The sequence below is a fragment of the Blennius ocellaris genome, assembly GCF_963422515.1.
Source record: "Blennius ocellaris genome assembly, chromosome: 2".
NCBI lineage: Eukaryota > Metazoa > Chordata > Actinopteri > Blenniiformes > Blenniidae > Blennius > Blennius ocellaris.
In genome coordinates this window covers 29,470,187-29,487,628 of record NC_137651.1, presented here as the reverse complement: position 1 = coordinate 29,487,628, position 17,442 = coordinate 29,470,187, and the positions used below count along the sequence as shown (strand labels likewise).

Genomic DNA, 17,442 nt, shown 5'->3' with positions numbered 1-17,442 from the left:
TTTTTTAAACTGTCAATGTTTTCTTTAAAATCTTTACAATTTGCTTGATGGTTTGGATGGATGGATGGATGGATGGATGGATGGATGGATGGATGGATGGAAACAACTACCTGCCCATCCACAAAACCCGGATTTGCCAAGTCACGGTGTCAGGTGTGCGCTCACTAATTACCCATGAGGCCTTGATTTCGACGCCTCGAGTAATTTAGGAGCCAAAAACAACCCACTGGAGCAAAGTCAAGTCCAAATACTCAGCTGCGCCGTAATTGAATTGGATTTGAGCGAAATGAGCCTCATTTATCTGAGGAACACATAAGAAATGATGGAAGTGAGGAGGCGCCGTGCTGCTGAACCTTCTGGAAGCTTCCAGATAAGAAGACGAGGACTGTCTTATTGGTTTAGTCCCAAACAAGTAATCCCGCCACAGCCTGAAACTGCGATGCAGCCGAGTATCTGCAGACCTGCAGCTGTGAAAACCGTCGTCACGTTAAAGGCGCACGTGATTTATTCATTTTGTGGTTGATTCATGATTTACGTGTGCAGTGTGACGCTGGACGTGTGTGAGTGTGACTCTGTTGCGGTGGTGTAGCAGACATGTCGGCTTTGGTCTTGTTAGTGCATGAATCTGGGCAACATGTGGGTGAAAAACAGCTGGACTGTGTTTCTATTGGAGTTATTTACGGTAACAGAAGTGAACCAAGCGAGACGCTGAAAGTAATGAACTTGTGCACAAACAATGACTGTCTGGCAACGAGCCCTGTAACCTTTATAGTTATACATACAAAAGCACACAGAATTAATTCAGGAAGCACCATAGGTGCAATTTAAATGCATCTTATCACATGTTTATCTTTTGAAGCCATTTTTAATTGATTTTTCTTGTTTGTTTTCATTCTATACCCAATTAATGCATCTGGGCTATTTTAGCCTCGTTAACTATTAATAGCTGCTGTGCATTCCCACATGGCTAAAGGAGGTCTCACTATACTTGTATTTCTTCCCCCTTTATCTTTATTTTTCTCCTAACATCTTTAGCTGCTCTTGTCCTAGAAATTAGACCTTTTTTTTTTTTTTTTTAAGAAATCAGTGCAGAAGGCACATTAAAATTTGAAAAGGACATGTTTATGTACATTGAGTTTTCCTAAAGTTTCATGGAGCCGCTTCAGAGCGGCTGAAGAGCCACATGTTGCAGGTTGCAGACCTGTGGTCAGGCTCAATGTCAAACCTCTACGTGCAATGGACCTCATACATGCAGCGTTACTTGTTTAATGTATTATTATGTAATATTTCATGTCCGTGTGTATTTATATTGAATTTTTGCTTCTACAGTAATTCTTCTGATTACCCCTTCCTGCTAAAAATAAGACTGTTTACATCTCCTGCCTGCACTGGACTCTACTATTATAATGAGTATTCTGGGATTCTGCACCATGAATGCACTTTTATTATTTTGTTCCTACAACATACTATGCGGTGTTGTGATGCTCTGACAGAATTCAGTTGTATTTATGACAATGTTAATAAAATGTTTTAAATCTTTCAATCTACTTAAGAGTCATTGTGCATCTACTTTATGATACAGTATGAATCCATCCGTTGTCCAGTACGGATTTTGGGAGTCTGATGGTTTCGGGAGTCAAGCTTTGGACTTTGAGGTTAGCACTGCTTCATTTCTAATGTAATGTAATCTAATGTAATGTAATGTAATGTAATGTAATGTAATGTAATGTAATGTAATGTAATATAATATAATGTAATGTAATGTAATGTAATGCTTGGGCTACTCTGCCGTTATTCTGTGGAAATGTGATTCAATGAGATTCAGTGGGAGTACATGTAAATCTTAATCTCACACACACACACACACACACACACACACACACACACACACACACACACACACACACACACACACACACACACACACACACACACACACGTTGGACCACTGCCCACTGAGCGAACCTCCTGTAATGTTGCCGTCCTGCGTGCAGATAACAGATAAAGATGGCGTTGGGGCGGTGGCAGTGCAGAATGGAGGCCATCAGGCCGTCGGGACGGCTCTTTGTTAGGTCAGCTCGTTACTGCACCTCGTTAGGACACGTCCCGCTTCATTAATCTGGGCAGCGGCCAGGAACAGATAAATGAAACAAGTTAGCTCGCTGGGGGGGGGCGTTCCACAGATCTACTGTAGATCAGTGTGTGTGTGTGTGTGTGTGTGTGTGTGTGTGTGTGTGTGTGTGTGTGTGCGTGCGTGTGTGAGGCCTCATTAGGAGCGAGGTGGCAGTTAGAAAAGCAGGAGGAGGAGAAACGATCAGACGATTCATCAATGTGACATCTGTACGTTTTTTTCTTTTTTTTCTTTCACCAAACTTCTACATAAAATAACAAATGAAAACAGACACGTGATCAATCGTTTATTGAACTGAATTGATTGGTCCTTCCAGACACTCCTTATTACACTAAAAGTTGGGACATTGTGTTAAACACCAAAAACAACATGAGGTGAGATTTTGAATGAAGAAGACGCCTATTTTTATGAACAAATCCTTAAATCATCTCCATGACTTAACATTAACATAATGGACAGAACTTTCATTATCCTGTGTTTGTGTAGATTCAGCAGATTAATCATCAGCATGACACGCTTGTATTTCTTCAGTAGTTTTCAGTCAGAAACTAAATTACTGTCTGAATTACAACCCTACTGGACTTTTATCTAAATCACCTCGAATTCCATTTCAATATTTCAATCCCTTTGAAATTCTTTCACTGTCTGCTGCTTCAGTGTGGATCGTTGTATCTTCAGGACTTGAAATTAACTTATATATCAAAACCTAGCAGTACATTCTACGTGTGACCACGAGATGTTTCTGAATGATTGCAGAAAGCTGCTACAGTACCACAGGAAAACCTCCGTCATGACAGTTTTTCACTGACAGAGCAAGAAAAATGTCTCCAAAAGCAGATTGAGAATGTTGCTTAACATTTACTGTCGTGACGTTACTTCATCCTGACTCTCACCCATTGCTGCATAAAAACACTAAAACATGAATTAGAGTGTAAGTCAACCTGCCAAACAAATACTTCCTACAGCTGATGATCTTGGGCTGCCCTCCATTTGACTTTTTGGAAGAGAGTCTTTACTATCTGAGGTAACCGACAGTGGGATGAGCGTATGAGGATGTGGAACAACCTGAGATGAACCTATAACAAGGAGACGTTATTAAAATAAGCAAAAGTGAAGTTGAATTGACCTCAGTTTAGTTTTTCTAAAGATTGTATCAGTCTGTACATAGGATAAATATCCATTGTTCTACTTAACTGTCATGCAGCTCCCCACCACTAGTCGGAGCTTGTTTTTACAGTTTCACCTTGGGAGCCACTTTCCAAAAGTTGTGTTTTCAGAGGCTGCAAGCCGTCCTGTCCCGTCAACGAACCCACGTGAAAGCTCTCTATTTACTATCTTCTCTGGATTTTTAGCTGCTTTTTTTTATTTCTTTACCAAAATTGTATTTGCAAATAATGTTAGATTGAGTCTGGAGAAAACATGAAGCCTGCAAATCAACAGTGCTTTCATGCAGTTAAAGTCTTGGATTCCTGAACGTTTATGTGTCGAGAGAGTTTTCCATAAAGCTTTGATTTCTTTTTAACCACCAATTACCGTCTCCCCAATGGTAAATGTAGCGTTTGGAGTTGCTAACGTTGAATATAAACGATGAGTTTAAACTCATATTTCTCCCCTGATTTTGTTTTATTTATTTATTGTAAGCATTTTTTATTAATCCTGTTTTACAACCCGAGCTTTGGAGATGCAGAGCTGTGCAGGAGTACTGCACCATGATCAACAGGAGCTTTTGATACATGATCCGAGGAATCGCAGTCAGAGAGACACGAGAGCACGTTGCTTTCTGGATGACTTGTTGTGACTGAGGCGAATATTTTGGGACGTGAACGTGGAAGTTGAAGCAGCATAGATGAGAACTGGACTGATTCCCCAGTGGGAAATAGTCCTCTTTTCTTTTCTTTTTTTTTTTTTTTTCTCTCGATGTTTTAAACTGTAGAAAACTCTGCAGACAAGAGAAGAAGTTTGAGGGCAGGTTGCTGTATAATGCATACACTCCTAAAACAGGTCATGGAGCGTCTCATCTCGACTCAACCGCCCTCTTGTGAGGGTTCATCACGCGCCTCGTGCATAATGCATGCAGCCACCAAACAACTACAACTCACACAAACAGAGAGCGGCTGCCCCCGCTGAGGCGCTCTTTCCCCTCTCTGATGTCTCAAGGAGATGTTGGGTCGAGGTCACATCTGCTTTGATGGCGACGACCTCCAGCTCTCGGTTCAGTGTCACGAGTCAATTACGTCTCCGACTGAGCGCCAGCTCTTCCCTGTAGCTCACTTCCTCGTGTGCACATCCAGTTCAGAAGCGACAGATTGAGCAGAAGTGTACATACATTGCTCGCGGAGAACAATTTAGTAAAGTTAAAAGTAAACCAAAAAGTAAAGTAAAACTGTCAAAACAGATGCATTATTCTGCTGTCTGTGTCGTCACGGAAGAAAAGCTCTACCTTCATTTGACACCTCGCACTACATGCTAGTTCAAGTTGAAAGCCACGCTGAAAAGGTCAATCAACCACTTGTATGTGAAGAACACAGTTTAACAAATTGTTTTTTAGTGGCACCGTTGTGCCATGCATAAATAGCGACTTCACTTCATTGTCTTCTGCACTCTGAGGCACAAAAACATCCGGTCCCATCACGTTCACATGGCAGGTCACGTTTGAAATGATCACACACAGCAAAAAAAATGGAATTGAGCATCAAGACGTGCGACGTGAACGTAACCTTAGGTCACGTTTTTACAAAAATGTATATTTCTCCTTTTACATTTACAAAAAAATCTCCGTTGACACAGACCTGCACAAACACCAGGTTCAGCGTTACTATGAGCAGTCGAACCTGTAGGGGGCAGTGTGACAAGAAGCATTAAGCCATGATAGCCAATCAGGATCCTTACAAAAAAAACACAACATCACAAATTGTGACGTAAAAATCCACCTTCCCCTCTTTAGATACAAACAGAGAAACAGACTTTTTCCAGATCTCCACTGTGGCCGGAGTTTTCAGCAGTCATCGTTTGTAGTGAGTCATAACTGCGTTGATGTGTGAATGTGTGGAGAAATATCACCTTTTTTTTTAAACATGTTTAACAGGTACATGTTAACGTGGTCTTGTAGTGCCGTCACCAGGTGACGACAATCACAGACTCAGGTGAAATCCAGAGACAGTGTGAGACTTAATACATACGAAAGCAGACTTGTCCTCACCTGTCCTCACCTGTCCTCACCTATAACTCAGATTGGCTCCAGTAAGCAGGCACAGAATGAAGCGGCACAGAAAACGGCCTCGTTGACCCTTCAGCCGTTCACACACTTTTGTGAGAAACAAAAGTACAGACATTAACATTAAGAAGGCAAGTTAGAGGAGGAGGAATTAGAACGCGATGCAAACGGGCTGTTGTCACCAGGCTTAATGTTTGGAAAGGAAATAAAAGCGGCTGGTGTTTCTCTTACAGCCCGACACTTCGTTTTCAAAGCGCTGCATATCGAGTCTGAAAATAATGATGTTCATTATTGAATATGTCTGAATATGTGGGGAATCGTGCCGCACCAGCGTTAGCATAAAGACCAAGGTTTATTCACGGCTCTTGAATGAGCTCCGTAATTTGGATTAATTTCGTTCTATCAGTCACTATTTGAAGGAGGAGTCAGTGGTGGATTCGATGGATTAATAAAGGAAAAGAATAACCGAAAACACCTCGTTTCTCCGTCTCCACTTTGTTTCCCGTGATTCTGAAGAATGAAAAGGAGAAAGTGGAGACAATGAGGCCTGGAAATAGATTAGAAAGCACACACTGACTTATTAAAATGGAGAGTTTATCTGCGAGTCAGGCCGACCCGAGCGAGAATTCATGAGTTTGTTCTGAATACTTCAAAGAGGAATTTTTAATCACCATGATGAGAGAGAGGGATGGAGAAAATATTTCCACCATTCAGACATGAGAGAAAAGAGGTCAAGTAATTGATTACAGGTATTTCCGTTGAAAATTTAAAGAAAGCCTTGATGCTGTTTAAATAAATGTAGCCTGTCAGGATTTCCAAAAAAAGTGGGTTTTATAATTTTGTTTTAAATAGAGTGGGAAACAAAGAATAGGGGGGGGGGGGGGGGGGGGATTATGAAAAGCTTTCTGCACTTAAATGCAAATGAATACTGAGAAGACCTAAAACTAAATGACAAAAAAGAGCTTAAAAGTATGTGATGAGGGGCCGTCATCGTCGGCTTTTAAAAAATGAATCCGTCAGAGGAGAGGAGATCTTTTCTCAGAGAAGAACTTCAGACCGACTGATTCATGTCTGCACAAATCTGCAATCAGGCTGAACTAAATCAGTTCATGTTAATGTGGCTGAATGATCAAAGTGCTTAGATGTGATTGACAGAGCAAAGGAAGAGAACAGGAACTGTCCTTGAAAAGAGGAGTGTTGTATTCGGACTGAAATATACTCCTGCATCTACAATACGCCAGGCAGTGTGAAGCCTGGACAGTCTGTGGTGAAGTATTACTGTCTGTACCTGGTGGCAGTACACCGTCACAACCCCAGGGGGGCATCGAAGGATCGTTTACACATTGAGCCATATTGAGCGATTTGGAATAAAGATCATCTCCGACTGTGAATTTTAGCGTTTCAATACATTTTTTTAACTTGGCTCTCAATATGTGAGCCTCGAATTCACCAGTTTCTTCAATAAATGCCACATTGACGACGCCATCATTTGAGTCATGTGAAGTTGAATAGCATGTCCCATCATGTAGAAGAGGACCAATCACAGCCCTCTTGGCCTGCGTGCTTCCTGTGTGGCTTCGACATGTAATTCCAAATTGTTGGAGGTGCACGTCGGTCATTCCACTGCTGGTTGAGCTCAAGAATCTGGTACTTTTCAGCTGAGGTGACATGAATGAGCCGAGTGGGGGGGGGGTGCAGGCGCTGCTTGGAAAGGCGGTGATAGATTGATGACACGGTGTTTGGGAGGAAGCTGTGTAATTTACAACCTGTGGCACGCTGCTGTTGGCCGGCTCCTCCTGTGATCCAGCCCGGTCTGCTCTCCACCCCAGCATGAGATTAAATGTCCTTTGTGGCCGCAGCCTGAATGGGCACAGCTGTATAGCTGCGTGTGAGCAGGTGTAAACATCCAGCAGATGAGCCCTCAGTCCAACTGGGTCAGTTCTGGGAAGCTGGAGACGCTCCATCTGCTACCTCAGAGACGGGAGTGTCTTTAACAGGAGGAATCCATACGTCTCCCAGTTTCTACACAGAGGAGGTTGCCAGAGAGCAAACATGCTGTCAGCTTCGTCATAAACCTGTGGAGGCAATCTGGTGAAAGAAGAGAAAAATACATTTGAAACGAGAACGTCACTCGGTAGAGCGCCGACCGTCGCCGACGCCACATTTGTTTGTGAAACTGTGTTAGCATCACGAGCATGTTAGTCATTAGCTCTTATCAATGCTAACTAGCCTGTCAGGTAGCAACATCACTGTGTGGAACACTGAGCAGGGAGTGTCTCCACGGCAACAGACACTCCATGAGGTGCATCTCTCATCTGCTTTGTGTGGAACATGTTTTTTTTCAGTTTTGGAGGATTTATTCAGAAATGGTTTGCTGGTTAATGTTCAGAAAATCTAATAAATTGATCTTTAGATGATGAAAAATCATCAATGAAGTTGGTAAAATACAGACATACAAGCCAATAAATAAATAAATACACGCGGACACAAATGTAACTTTCCCCCCCAACATTCATTGGCGAATGTAAAAATGCAAGCTAGAAGGGTCAGTCGTCCAAAAGACGATCCCAGGACCTCCTGTGCTCACGACACACTTCGGTCGCCACAACTGTTGTCATGGCGACCGAAGACAACCTGCGATAAAGTCAGACGGTGTCAGAAATGTGTGGCGATAATGACGCTGCTGCGACTTATTTCAACTATAACCAATAGAAACAGTCTGAAATGACGGACTGATCAGCAGTGATGCTGGGAACGCATGGAGCCTGACCCGCCCCCTTCTCCACTCTCAGCCAATCACAGGTCAACTCTTGTACGTTCAGGTAACACAAAACAATGGGGACAAACTAACCTCATCAATAAACCTTAACGATGCAATCAGCCTCCCTTTTTTCAATCAATCAATCAATCAGTCAGTGAAATTCTTTATTTGTCCCCTGGGAGGAGGTGGACAATTAAAATGTTGCATAGAGCAGGTAGTGCAAATGAGTAAATAAATAGTGCAACAACAGACTACAACTCCATCTGTGGGTAAATAAATAGCAGTAATAGTAAACATGTGAAAATAAAAGTGAGTCAGATGTAAATACAACAAAGAATGAAGGTCAAAGTTAAATATGTACCAGCTGGCGCTGGTTTATCATTTTTACGTTGAGATCGGGAGGCTGCTGAAAGTAACTAAAAAAGTTACTTATAGTCTAACTTAGTTACTTTTTAAACAAGTAATCAGTAAAGTAACTAATTTACTTTTTAAAGTAGTAACCAGTAATCTGATTACTTTTTCAAGGTAACTGTGGCCACAATGCTGATCAGTGCCACACTGGAGCTAAATTCAAATAGAGTCTTTGAACAGCAATATTTGGGGGATTTCTCTCCGAACGCGCACAAACCACAAGGGAAATAAACCACCAGAGAAAACACAATTCAGAGAAACTCAAACCATTTATTAGCAGCTCAGCAGAAACAAATATGAAAGGTCAGCTGACCCTCCAACACCAGCGTCAATCGGTCTCGTGGTCTGCAACGCGGCGCGGCTCAGGAGGAAAAGGGAGATTTCACTGGAAATGTGCTTCTCAGGGACTTTCTGCCCCGCCACTAATACTCCCATTACTGAACCCGGAGGTGGAGAGATGTTTCTGAGCATTTCCAAAAATACTCATCTGCAGGGAGATCATTTCAACAACTCTGCAGAAACCCGTGAAGAGGAAACACTGATGTCTTTCCAGAAGACTTGCTCTCGCTCCCACAGTTTTCCCCCAGTCCTGTAAAAGTCATACAACTTCCTTTGTCTTGAAGTTTGCGTAAATCGATTTTGTTAAACCAAAGAGAAACATGTGAGCAACCACTTCACTGATATGCAGAATCCAACAAGTTCAACTTCACATGTTTAGATTGAACCTCGATCCTCCAATCTGATGTTGTGAGCAGAAAAACTGACACGTTTAAGTATCTGAGCAAGTTTGAAAAACAACCGGGACGAAACAGAACGTCTCCTCCTCTGAGTCTGGCTCTGCAGGTTTCTTCCTCATAAAAGAGTTTTTTTTTTCTTTCACTGTCTCCTCTACCTGCTCATGTGGAATTGTTTTTTCTCTATAAAAGTGCCTTTAAATGTGTGGTTTGGTCTCACTCATCTTTTCTGAGTCTCAGTTGTAATCCTACAAAGGGACACCAGGCGGCAGTCTTGTACCAAACTTCATCTCCAAACACGAGGACTGAGAGATTTGTTTGTTTTTTCTGAGTTTGTTTCTGCTAATACCTGAATATTTGAAACACATTGTGGTCTTTCTTTCTGTCTAAAGCTGCTTCTAAGCCTCTGACAGCAGATTTCCTCCAGCAGGAGGAGAGAGAGGTAAAGCAGGCAGACTCACGTGAAGGAGGGAAACAAAGCCTGAGACGTTTGTCCACTGTGTGGAAGTAAAAGACTGACGCAAAGACAGTGTTGATCAATAAATATAAACGAGTGGCCGGTTCTGTCTGCTCGCCTCAGTTTGCAGGGAGCTGGAGGTACAAAACAAACCAACATTGCCACCTAGTGGGCAGAGGAGGAACATCCAGCCTTCTGTTTCTGTCAGCTCCTTTCTTTTTCTTTCTTATGACCTCATTGTCTTAATGAGGTAATAACCTGCTGTGACCTGTTGATCGGATCAGGAAATCATCAGACGCGTGGACACCAGGGTACCTCTCTGACAAGCCTTCCCTTTTTTCCATCAGGTGGCGGTGAGCCAAGGTCACTTTTTAATGTCTTCTCCCAAATTAAATTGATTTATTTTGTTGATTTCGAGGCAAAATGAAATTTTCATTCATTTAACAGTGACATAAAAAAGAGCCAGAGAGAGAGAGAGAGAGAGAGAGAGAGAGAGAGAGCCACAGTTACATCAAGCAGACATTCACAGTCATCCTGGAGAGAACCACGTGTGCACAGGGAGAACATGCGAACTGCACACGCAGAGGGCCTGGATTTGAACCCATGACCTCCCACTGTGAGCTGAGGGTGCTCACCACTGTGCGGTGCAGGACGGGAAAACACGATCAAAGATTTTAAAATATACAGCCAATGTGTGCAATAAGTGGTTTAGAGATGCGGCAGAACAGTGTTCATACAGTAATATAAAACACATTGTTGTTCAGGGGCCTCATACACACACGCAGCCAATATGCCATAGAGCAATATCAACCTTTAAAGTCTTTCTTTGCTGTGGTGCCAAGTATACAGTACGTGATGAAAATTGTTTTAATTTTGCAAAATCAAGCAATTCCAGTGGAAAATGACTACAATCTCAACTTAAAGCCAATTTTAATTAAATATACTGGGAAATGTTAGAAAATAAAAATGTTTTCACACTGACAGCTTGACCTCAGTTTGATAGCAGTGAGGTATTTATCCTTCATGGCAGCATCACTGATATCTCAGCGTGGGTCTGCTGCTTCTAAGAAGTTTCTTTCTTCTTCTTCTTTCTTTCTTTTTAAGTGTTTTCTTGGATATTTTCACAATTTTCTTGGTATTTTGGTCGGATTGAAGCCTCTGTTGTTAGAAACTAAGAAATTAGTAAAACAAAGATTAGCATGCAGACCCTGTGTTGGTGTGAGGCATGGCTACAATCAGGGCCGCCCCTGGCCAAGTGGGGGCCCTAAGCAGGATTTTATTTTGGGGCCCCCCTTCCAATAACATAATAATAACAACAACAACAACAACAACAACAATAATAAATTACAATTACTAACGAATCAAATGAACAGCCTCTATCAACAGTGGAACAAGAACTTGACAGATGCACACGTCTTTTTTATTTCAACAACATCCCACCTTCAAGTGAAGCACGAGCCTCTCCTTGTTTGGACTTTTTCTTTCTTTTGCTAGCTCCCAAATCGTATTGACGTTTGGAAGCCATCTCTCTCTCTCTCTCTCTCTCTCTCTCTCTCTCTCTCTCTCTCTCTCTCTCTCTCTCTCTCTCTCTCTCTCTCTCTCTCTCTCTCTCTCTCTCTCTCTCTCTCCTTTCTACCTGTAAACAACTGCCTGCCGGCCCATCTGACCGCTGATTGGTCAGATGGTGAAGCTTTGCGCTTTCAATTATTGCGTCTCTCTCTCTCTCTCTCTCTCTCTCTCTCTCTCTCTCTCTCTCTCTCTCTCTCTCTCTCTCTCTCTCTCTCTCTCTCTCTTTTTCTCTTTCTCCCTCTCTCTCTCTCTCCTGCCTCGGGCTGACTTGGTGGCTCTACGCGCCTCTCGGCAAAATGCAGGCGCATCCTTTGCGCATTTGCAGAGAACGATGATACTTTATTGATCCTGAGGGAAATTCAATTCACTTGCGCAAAATGGGGCCCCCCATGGATCGCGGGGCCCTACGCACAGCGCGTGTTCTGCGTGTAAGGAGGGGCGGGCCTGGCTATAATTGAGTTACAGGTTGTGAAATACTCCTAATATCACAAGTAGAACTAAATCATAAGTAATAGAATCAACACATCTTCGTGGATATTAAACAATTGTTTAACAAACTACTGCCCAGGAGTTTCTACATTTCCTTAGTGTCTTTGACGAAAGAGTTGGTTTGTTGTCCAAGCTGGGGGGAGCTGATTGGCTTCTTCAGTTTGTAGTTAGCACCTCCGTACTAACTCTGGTTTTGCTGCATTGTGCAGAAGAGGAAGAAGAAGCTGGTTGAGGATAGTCGTTCAAAATCTGTGATGAAGCTTTGTTCTGCCTACTGTGGGGAAAAGCAGAAAGAGTTCAGTGAGCTCGCTGTGCTATTCCTTGAATGGGCTTTCTGGTGTGTTTGTCTTTGGTGGGCTAGGGTTGGCTAGATGTTGGATGCTGGATGCTGGATGCTGGATGCTGGATGCTGGATGCTGGGTGCTGGGTGCTGGATGCTGGGTGCTGGGTGCTGGATGCTGGATGCTGGATGCTGGAGGCTGGGGTGCTGGCCTCTGGCTGTGGTGCTCTAGGAATTGAGGCGTTCTGGGGTCAGGCCTTTTCTCCGTTAGCAGTTCCAGGTCCTGCACCGTGGAAGACCAGGGGACGAAGAGAGTGAGTGAGGGCTCACCAAAGGCTTTGCAAAGGTTGGTGCATCCTGGAAGGGGCAGTCCATGTGAAGACTGACCTTTGACCCTGTTGTGACCTCACAGATAGGGCAGTCTGATCCTGGGAGCCATTGCTAATGTCTGGGGCTGCAGTGGGGGCAGTCAATGTGCCCTGAGAGGGAAGAGGGGTAGTGTGGGAACCCTGCTGTGAGGTTCTGCAGGCAGGTATTGGTTTACAGTCGCAAATCCAATATTCTAATCATCATAAATGAGTGAAACTTTTCTGGGTCCGATGAAACCCCAACAAGTGTCACAGCAATAATTATTCTGATTTGCTCTGGATTAAGAAGTAAATTGTAAATAACTGTTGGCTGTTATGAAGGATATGACATTGACACTACTATGATCACGGTTTATGTGTATGCTGTAGACTGTTGTTCTGCTCTCAGCCAGATGTATGATGGTAGAGCAAAAGAGACAGGACTCAGCTACTCCAGATAATATCATAGACACACAGCTTTCATGGCACACATTGATTAAAGTCGTCTGAGTTTGGTTGGCAACAAACGCCATGACCAATTGCACTGAAGCCCAACCTATGGTCGGGGTGTGGCTCCGCCCAGAAGAAAAATGTCAAACCACAGAAGTTGGACACTCTGCATGTCTTCCTGCATGAGATGTTCTGGGTCCAGTGCTGCACATTGCATATGGCTATCTTTAATTTCTTTGATAAACATATAGTAAAAGGTATCTTGCTGTCTTGAGACCCTTTTGAAACAACCAAGTATAGGATCAAAGGACCTGGAGGAACCAGCGGGCTGAAGGCCGGGTTCCAATGTTTATTGATTTATTTTAATCACCTCAAAGTTCTTTTTTTAACTGCTTTCCATGCAAACGTGTTGTGTACTGTAGTTCTGGAGTTATCATTCTTTGGCATTTTTCTTTGATTTGAATCTCCAATTTGGGATTGAGGTTATAACCCTGAATCACCACTAGTAAACCATAGACAGGCTTCACTGTCTCGTCTTTTACATCCTTTTGGTCGACAGCATGTCCACCTTCCAAGCAGGTGTTTGATAACTTGGCTCTGAGCTCCTTCAGTTGAGAAACTTCAAGCTTCATCTCCTCTTCCCCAACCAGACTTCTCACTTTGTTCCAAAAGGTGGTGTTAAAGTGTTGATAAATCCTCCAGTCTAAAATGTTCCATATCTTGATTTTCTCAGCAGCTATATTTGAAACAGGCCTAAGACTTTGGCTAGCGCGACTGTTGACCTTAAAGGAAACAACATCATCCAGGGACCAGCAGAGGGCGTGCTTGAGCAAGATCATAGACTCATCAAAGTAGTCAGTGATAAGAATCAGGTGGAAGTCCTTTTCTATGCCAGCAATCACTTTGTTAACTATTGTCTCCAGGTCTGAGGTGTCAGCTGTGGCAGTGTTGTCATAGCCGAGGTCAAAAGCAAGAGTGTTGTGAGCTAAGTAGTACTTCACTGATACGTTATTCTGGCCATGGTCCAGGAATTCATCCAGGGATCTGAATGTGCGGAAGACTTGAAATTTCTTGAAGAACATAAAAGCAGACTCCATCATAGACACAGGATGTCTCAGAATAGAAAAGTAGAAGGAATCTTTGGGCATCAGTTTTTCCACCTGTAGCAGAACACAAAGTAACAAAGATTAATACAAAAACATAGAGAGAGAGACGTATATGATGCTTTGTGTAATACAGGTCTGAAATACACAACACTCATTTATCAGTCCTTTTCGTATTCAGGACATTCTGTCAATGTTTTAAACCTCTGTCAGATTTATAATTTGGTATTGGGTCTGTTGCTTCACCATTCTGTTTTTTTGAAGAAAGGGTATCCAAAAGTGAAACATGTGGAACTTTCAACCAGGACATTTACAAGAAACGATGCAGGTTCAAGGCCAGGAAGATTCTCAGTGAGCCCAACCACAAACTACGCCTGCTGAACCAAGAAGAATAGACCTGGAAAATGTCATTCTATGTACTGTTCATTTATACTATTAGACACTGGTCTACCCATATGTACCTTTATCTATTTTTATCTTTTGTGTTCCTTAAATTTATTTATTATTATTAATGTCATATAGTGTGCTGTTTTCATAGATTTTTATTTTTATGCTTCCATCCCAAAGAAAGTTGCTTCTGTGCGAATCAGGTATTTAAAACATTTCACTGCACATTATACTGTAGATAATTGTTGTTTTTGACAAATAAAGGACTTCACTTGATTGTCAGCAGTTTTCCATCATCAGATGCTGAGCCTCGTTCCAGCCATTAATCAAGTTTTGTTGAGTTCTTCATATTAGTCTTCATGTGGTTTTGACAATTGTCTGCTTTTTGCCACATCTCAGATTTTCCCTGTTCTTATCTTTGCCTATTCAATCAGTTACCCGGATCCCAAACACTAAGATGTGAATGAACTGCCAAGACCAAGTCTGTTTGCTGTGTCATATGTTGAGGTCCTCTGGCCGAGTCCCTGTCACCATCTGAGCAAAATGATCAAGACAGGCTGAACAGAGGTAGACTAAAGTAACGGAAGAGATGCGTTCCAAGGTAACTTTTGGATTTTATTGAGAGAAACTTGTAGTATACCTCCTCTACTTTCAAAGGTTCTGATTTTTTGTGAGGAACACAACAGTGACGTTCACATGGAAACACAATCTGGACTAGTACTTCACAGTCAAACACTCAATAAACAATAAAAGTTAATTTAGAATAATTTTGTGAAGAAGCTCACCTCAGATTTTCTGAACCTCATGTGGTTGCATAGAATGTCAAAATTGGTCAGGCCGTTCTTTGCTACGAACTTGGTGTCAAAATATTTCGGGTAATCCAGCAAGTGTCCTCCGTCGTGGGGCAAGGCGAAGATTAACTCCTTGTTGTCACCATACCGGTACAGGATGTTTTGGACAGTGCTGCTCGCTGTTTTGTGTGTCTTCAGAAAAACAATGTGGGATTTTGGTTGGCAGGATTTTGGGGGGTTTTGTTTCCTTCTTTCCAGAAGCCCGTCATTGGACTGATTTCCAGCTGCCTCATTTTGACTTTTGACCTCCAATAAGTCGTCTTCCTGCTGGAGCATCTGAATAGGAGGTGGGTGATCTGTGGGGTGTTTTTCCTGTTGGAGTCTGAAGTTCTGCTGAACCAGTGGAGGAGGAGGACCGTCCTTCTGAGGACCAGGCTCTTTGGTGTCCTTCTGAGGACCAGGCTCTTTGGTGTCCTTCTGAGGACCAGGCTCTTTGGTGTCCTTCTGAGGACGAGGTTCTTTCTTGTCGTTCTGAGGACCAGGCTCTTTGGTGTCGTCATTTATCCTCAAGTATTTCACTGCAGTTCTACTATCGAGGGCAAAAAGCTTCAAAAGGACACTGTAGAATTAGAAGTACATAAACAGATCAATCAATCATCAGACATTGTAAACACTATCAGTAAATTTGTCCTTTTGCCGAGACGCAATTCCTTTTTTGAGGTCATCAGGAGTAAGTTACTGTGACTTTCTGGGTGTGCCAGTTTAAGTGTTAAAGTGTAAAAATGAAGACGTTATTTAGCAACTGCATTATTTGACTCATAAATTTAATTTATAATACATTGTCCAAACTGCATTTTGTTTTTCTTTATCACATTTCACTTTTCATGACAGAACTAAAAATATATTTTTTTTGTCTTTGTACCAAGTATATGGACGCAGCTCTCACAGTGGGAGTACAAAGACTGGATTGCCTGCTGCAGAGGTTCCGGGCTCTGCACTCCTTTAGCACCTCCCACAAAATATCTCAAAGTCATAAGCCTTCTCCAAGTCCATCAAGACACATGTAGACTGGATTGATTAACTCCCACGCTCCCTCGATAATCTGTGAGAGGGTGAAGAGCTGGTCTGTTGTTCCACAGCCAAGACAGAATCCACATTGATCCTCTTGTATCTGAAGTTCTACTATCGGTTGGCATATCCTTTCTTGTACCCCTGCATAGACTTTCCCAGGGAGGCTGAGAAGTGTGATGGTCCCATAATCGGCACGCATCTCTGGTCCCTTTTTGAAAATGGGGACCACCACCATGACCTGCTTGTTGAATGGTGCTGCACCTGAGTCCATGCAATACTGTAGAGGCATGTCAATCAGGACAGTCCCACAATATCCAGGGCCTTCAACAGCTTCGGGTGTCTCTTATCCACTCCTGGGGCCACCAAGGACTTTTTTGACCACCTTGGTGACCTCCACCAAGGAAGTGGATGAGGCCATGCCAGAGGCCTCAGGCCCCGCCTCTTGTGAGGGAAGCATGTCCCCCGGGTTCAGGAGATCGTCAAAGTGTTCCTTCCCACTCCGGAAGATCTCCTCATTCGAGATCAGAGGTTGACCTAGACCTCTCCAACCCTTCCTGAGCCACCGGGTAGTGCTCCAGAACCTCTTTAAGGCCAACCGAAAGTCCCTCTCCATGGCCTCACCATACTCCTCCCATCCCACCGACTTTGCTTCTGCAACTGCTACAGTTGCAGCCCTTTTAGCCCACTAATGCCTGTCTGCTGAGTCCAAAGTCCCCTGAGCCAACTCGGCTCTAAAGGCCTCCTTCTCCAGCTCGACAGCCTCCTGGACCGCTGATATCACCAGAGTTTCTTTGGTTTGCCACCATGACAGGCACTGGCGAGCTTCCAGCAAAAGCTGTGCAGAGCTGCTTCCACAATGGAGGTCTTGAACAAGGTCCACTTGGACTCCAGTTCCACAACCTCCTCTGGACCCATATTGTATTCTCAATTTCCTGGTTTCACCACTCAGATGCAAGGCAGAAGAAGAGCAGCCACTGAGCTCACTCTGCTGCACCGCTTGGGAATGGCAAGTTGAATTGAATTGTGATAAATGCCTTGTGGGGCGGGCCTGAAAACAAAAAAGCGATGTCTTCTTTGTGTTTATTTTGAATACTGTCATAAAGTGTGCAACCTAAAGAAGAAAATGACAATGCAGTTTGGATGATGTGTTATTAATTTTATTTATTAGTCAAATAATGCAGTAAAAACCTGGATATGAAAAAGCATTTCTGCCCATGCTTTTAAATTTTTGAGTTTTGGTCACTATT

At 43.0% G+C, this 17,442-nt stretch overlaps 1 protein-coding gene across 1 annotated transcript; it reads right to left on the bottom strand.

Moving 5' to 3' along the window:
- Positions 1-12,133: 12,133 nt before the first annotated feature.
- LOC308141152 (galactose-3-O-sulfotransferase 2-like) lies at positions 12,134-13,991 on the bottom strand (the record flags this gene model as incomplete). The annotated part of the gene is made up of 3 exons (XM_080511185.1): positions 12,134-12,274; positions 12,377-12,441; positions 13,250-13,991. 3 exons carry the CDS (start codon positions 13,989-13,991, stop codon positions 12,134-12,136), a joined length of 948 nt encoding a protein of 315 aa, XP_080367311.1.
- Between the last annotated feature and the right edge of the window lie 3,451 nt (positions 13,992-17,442).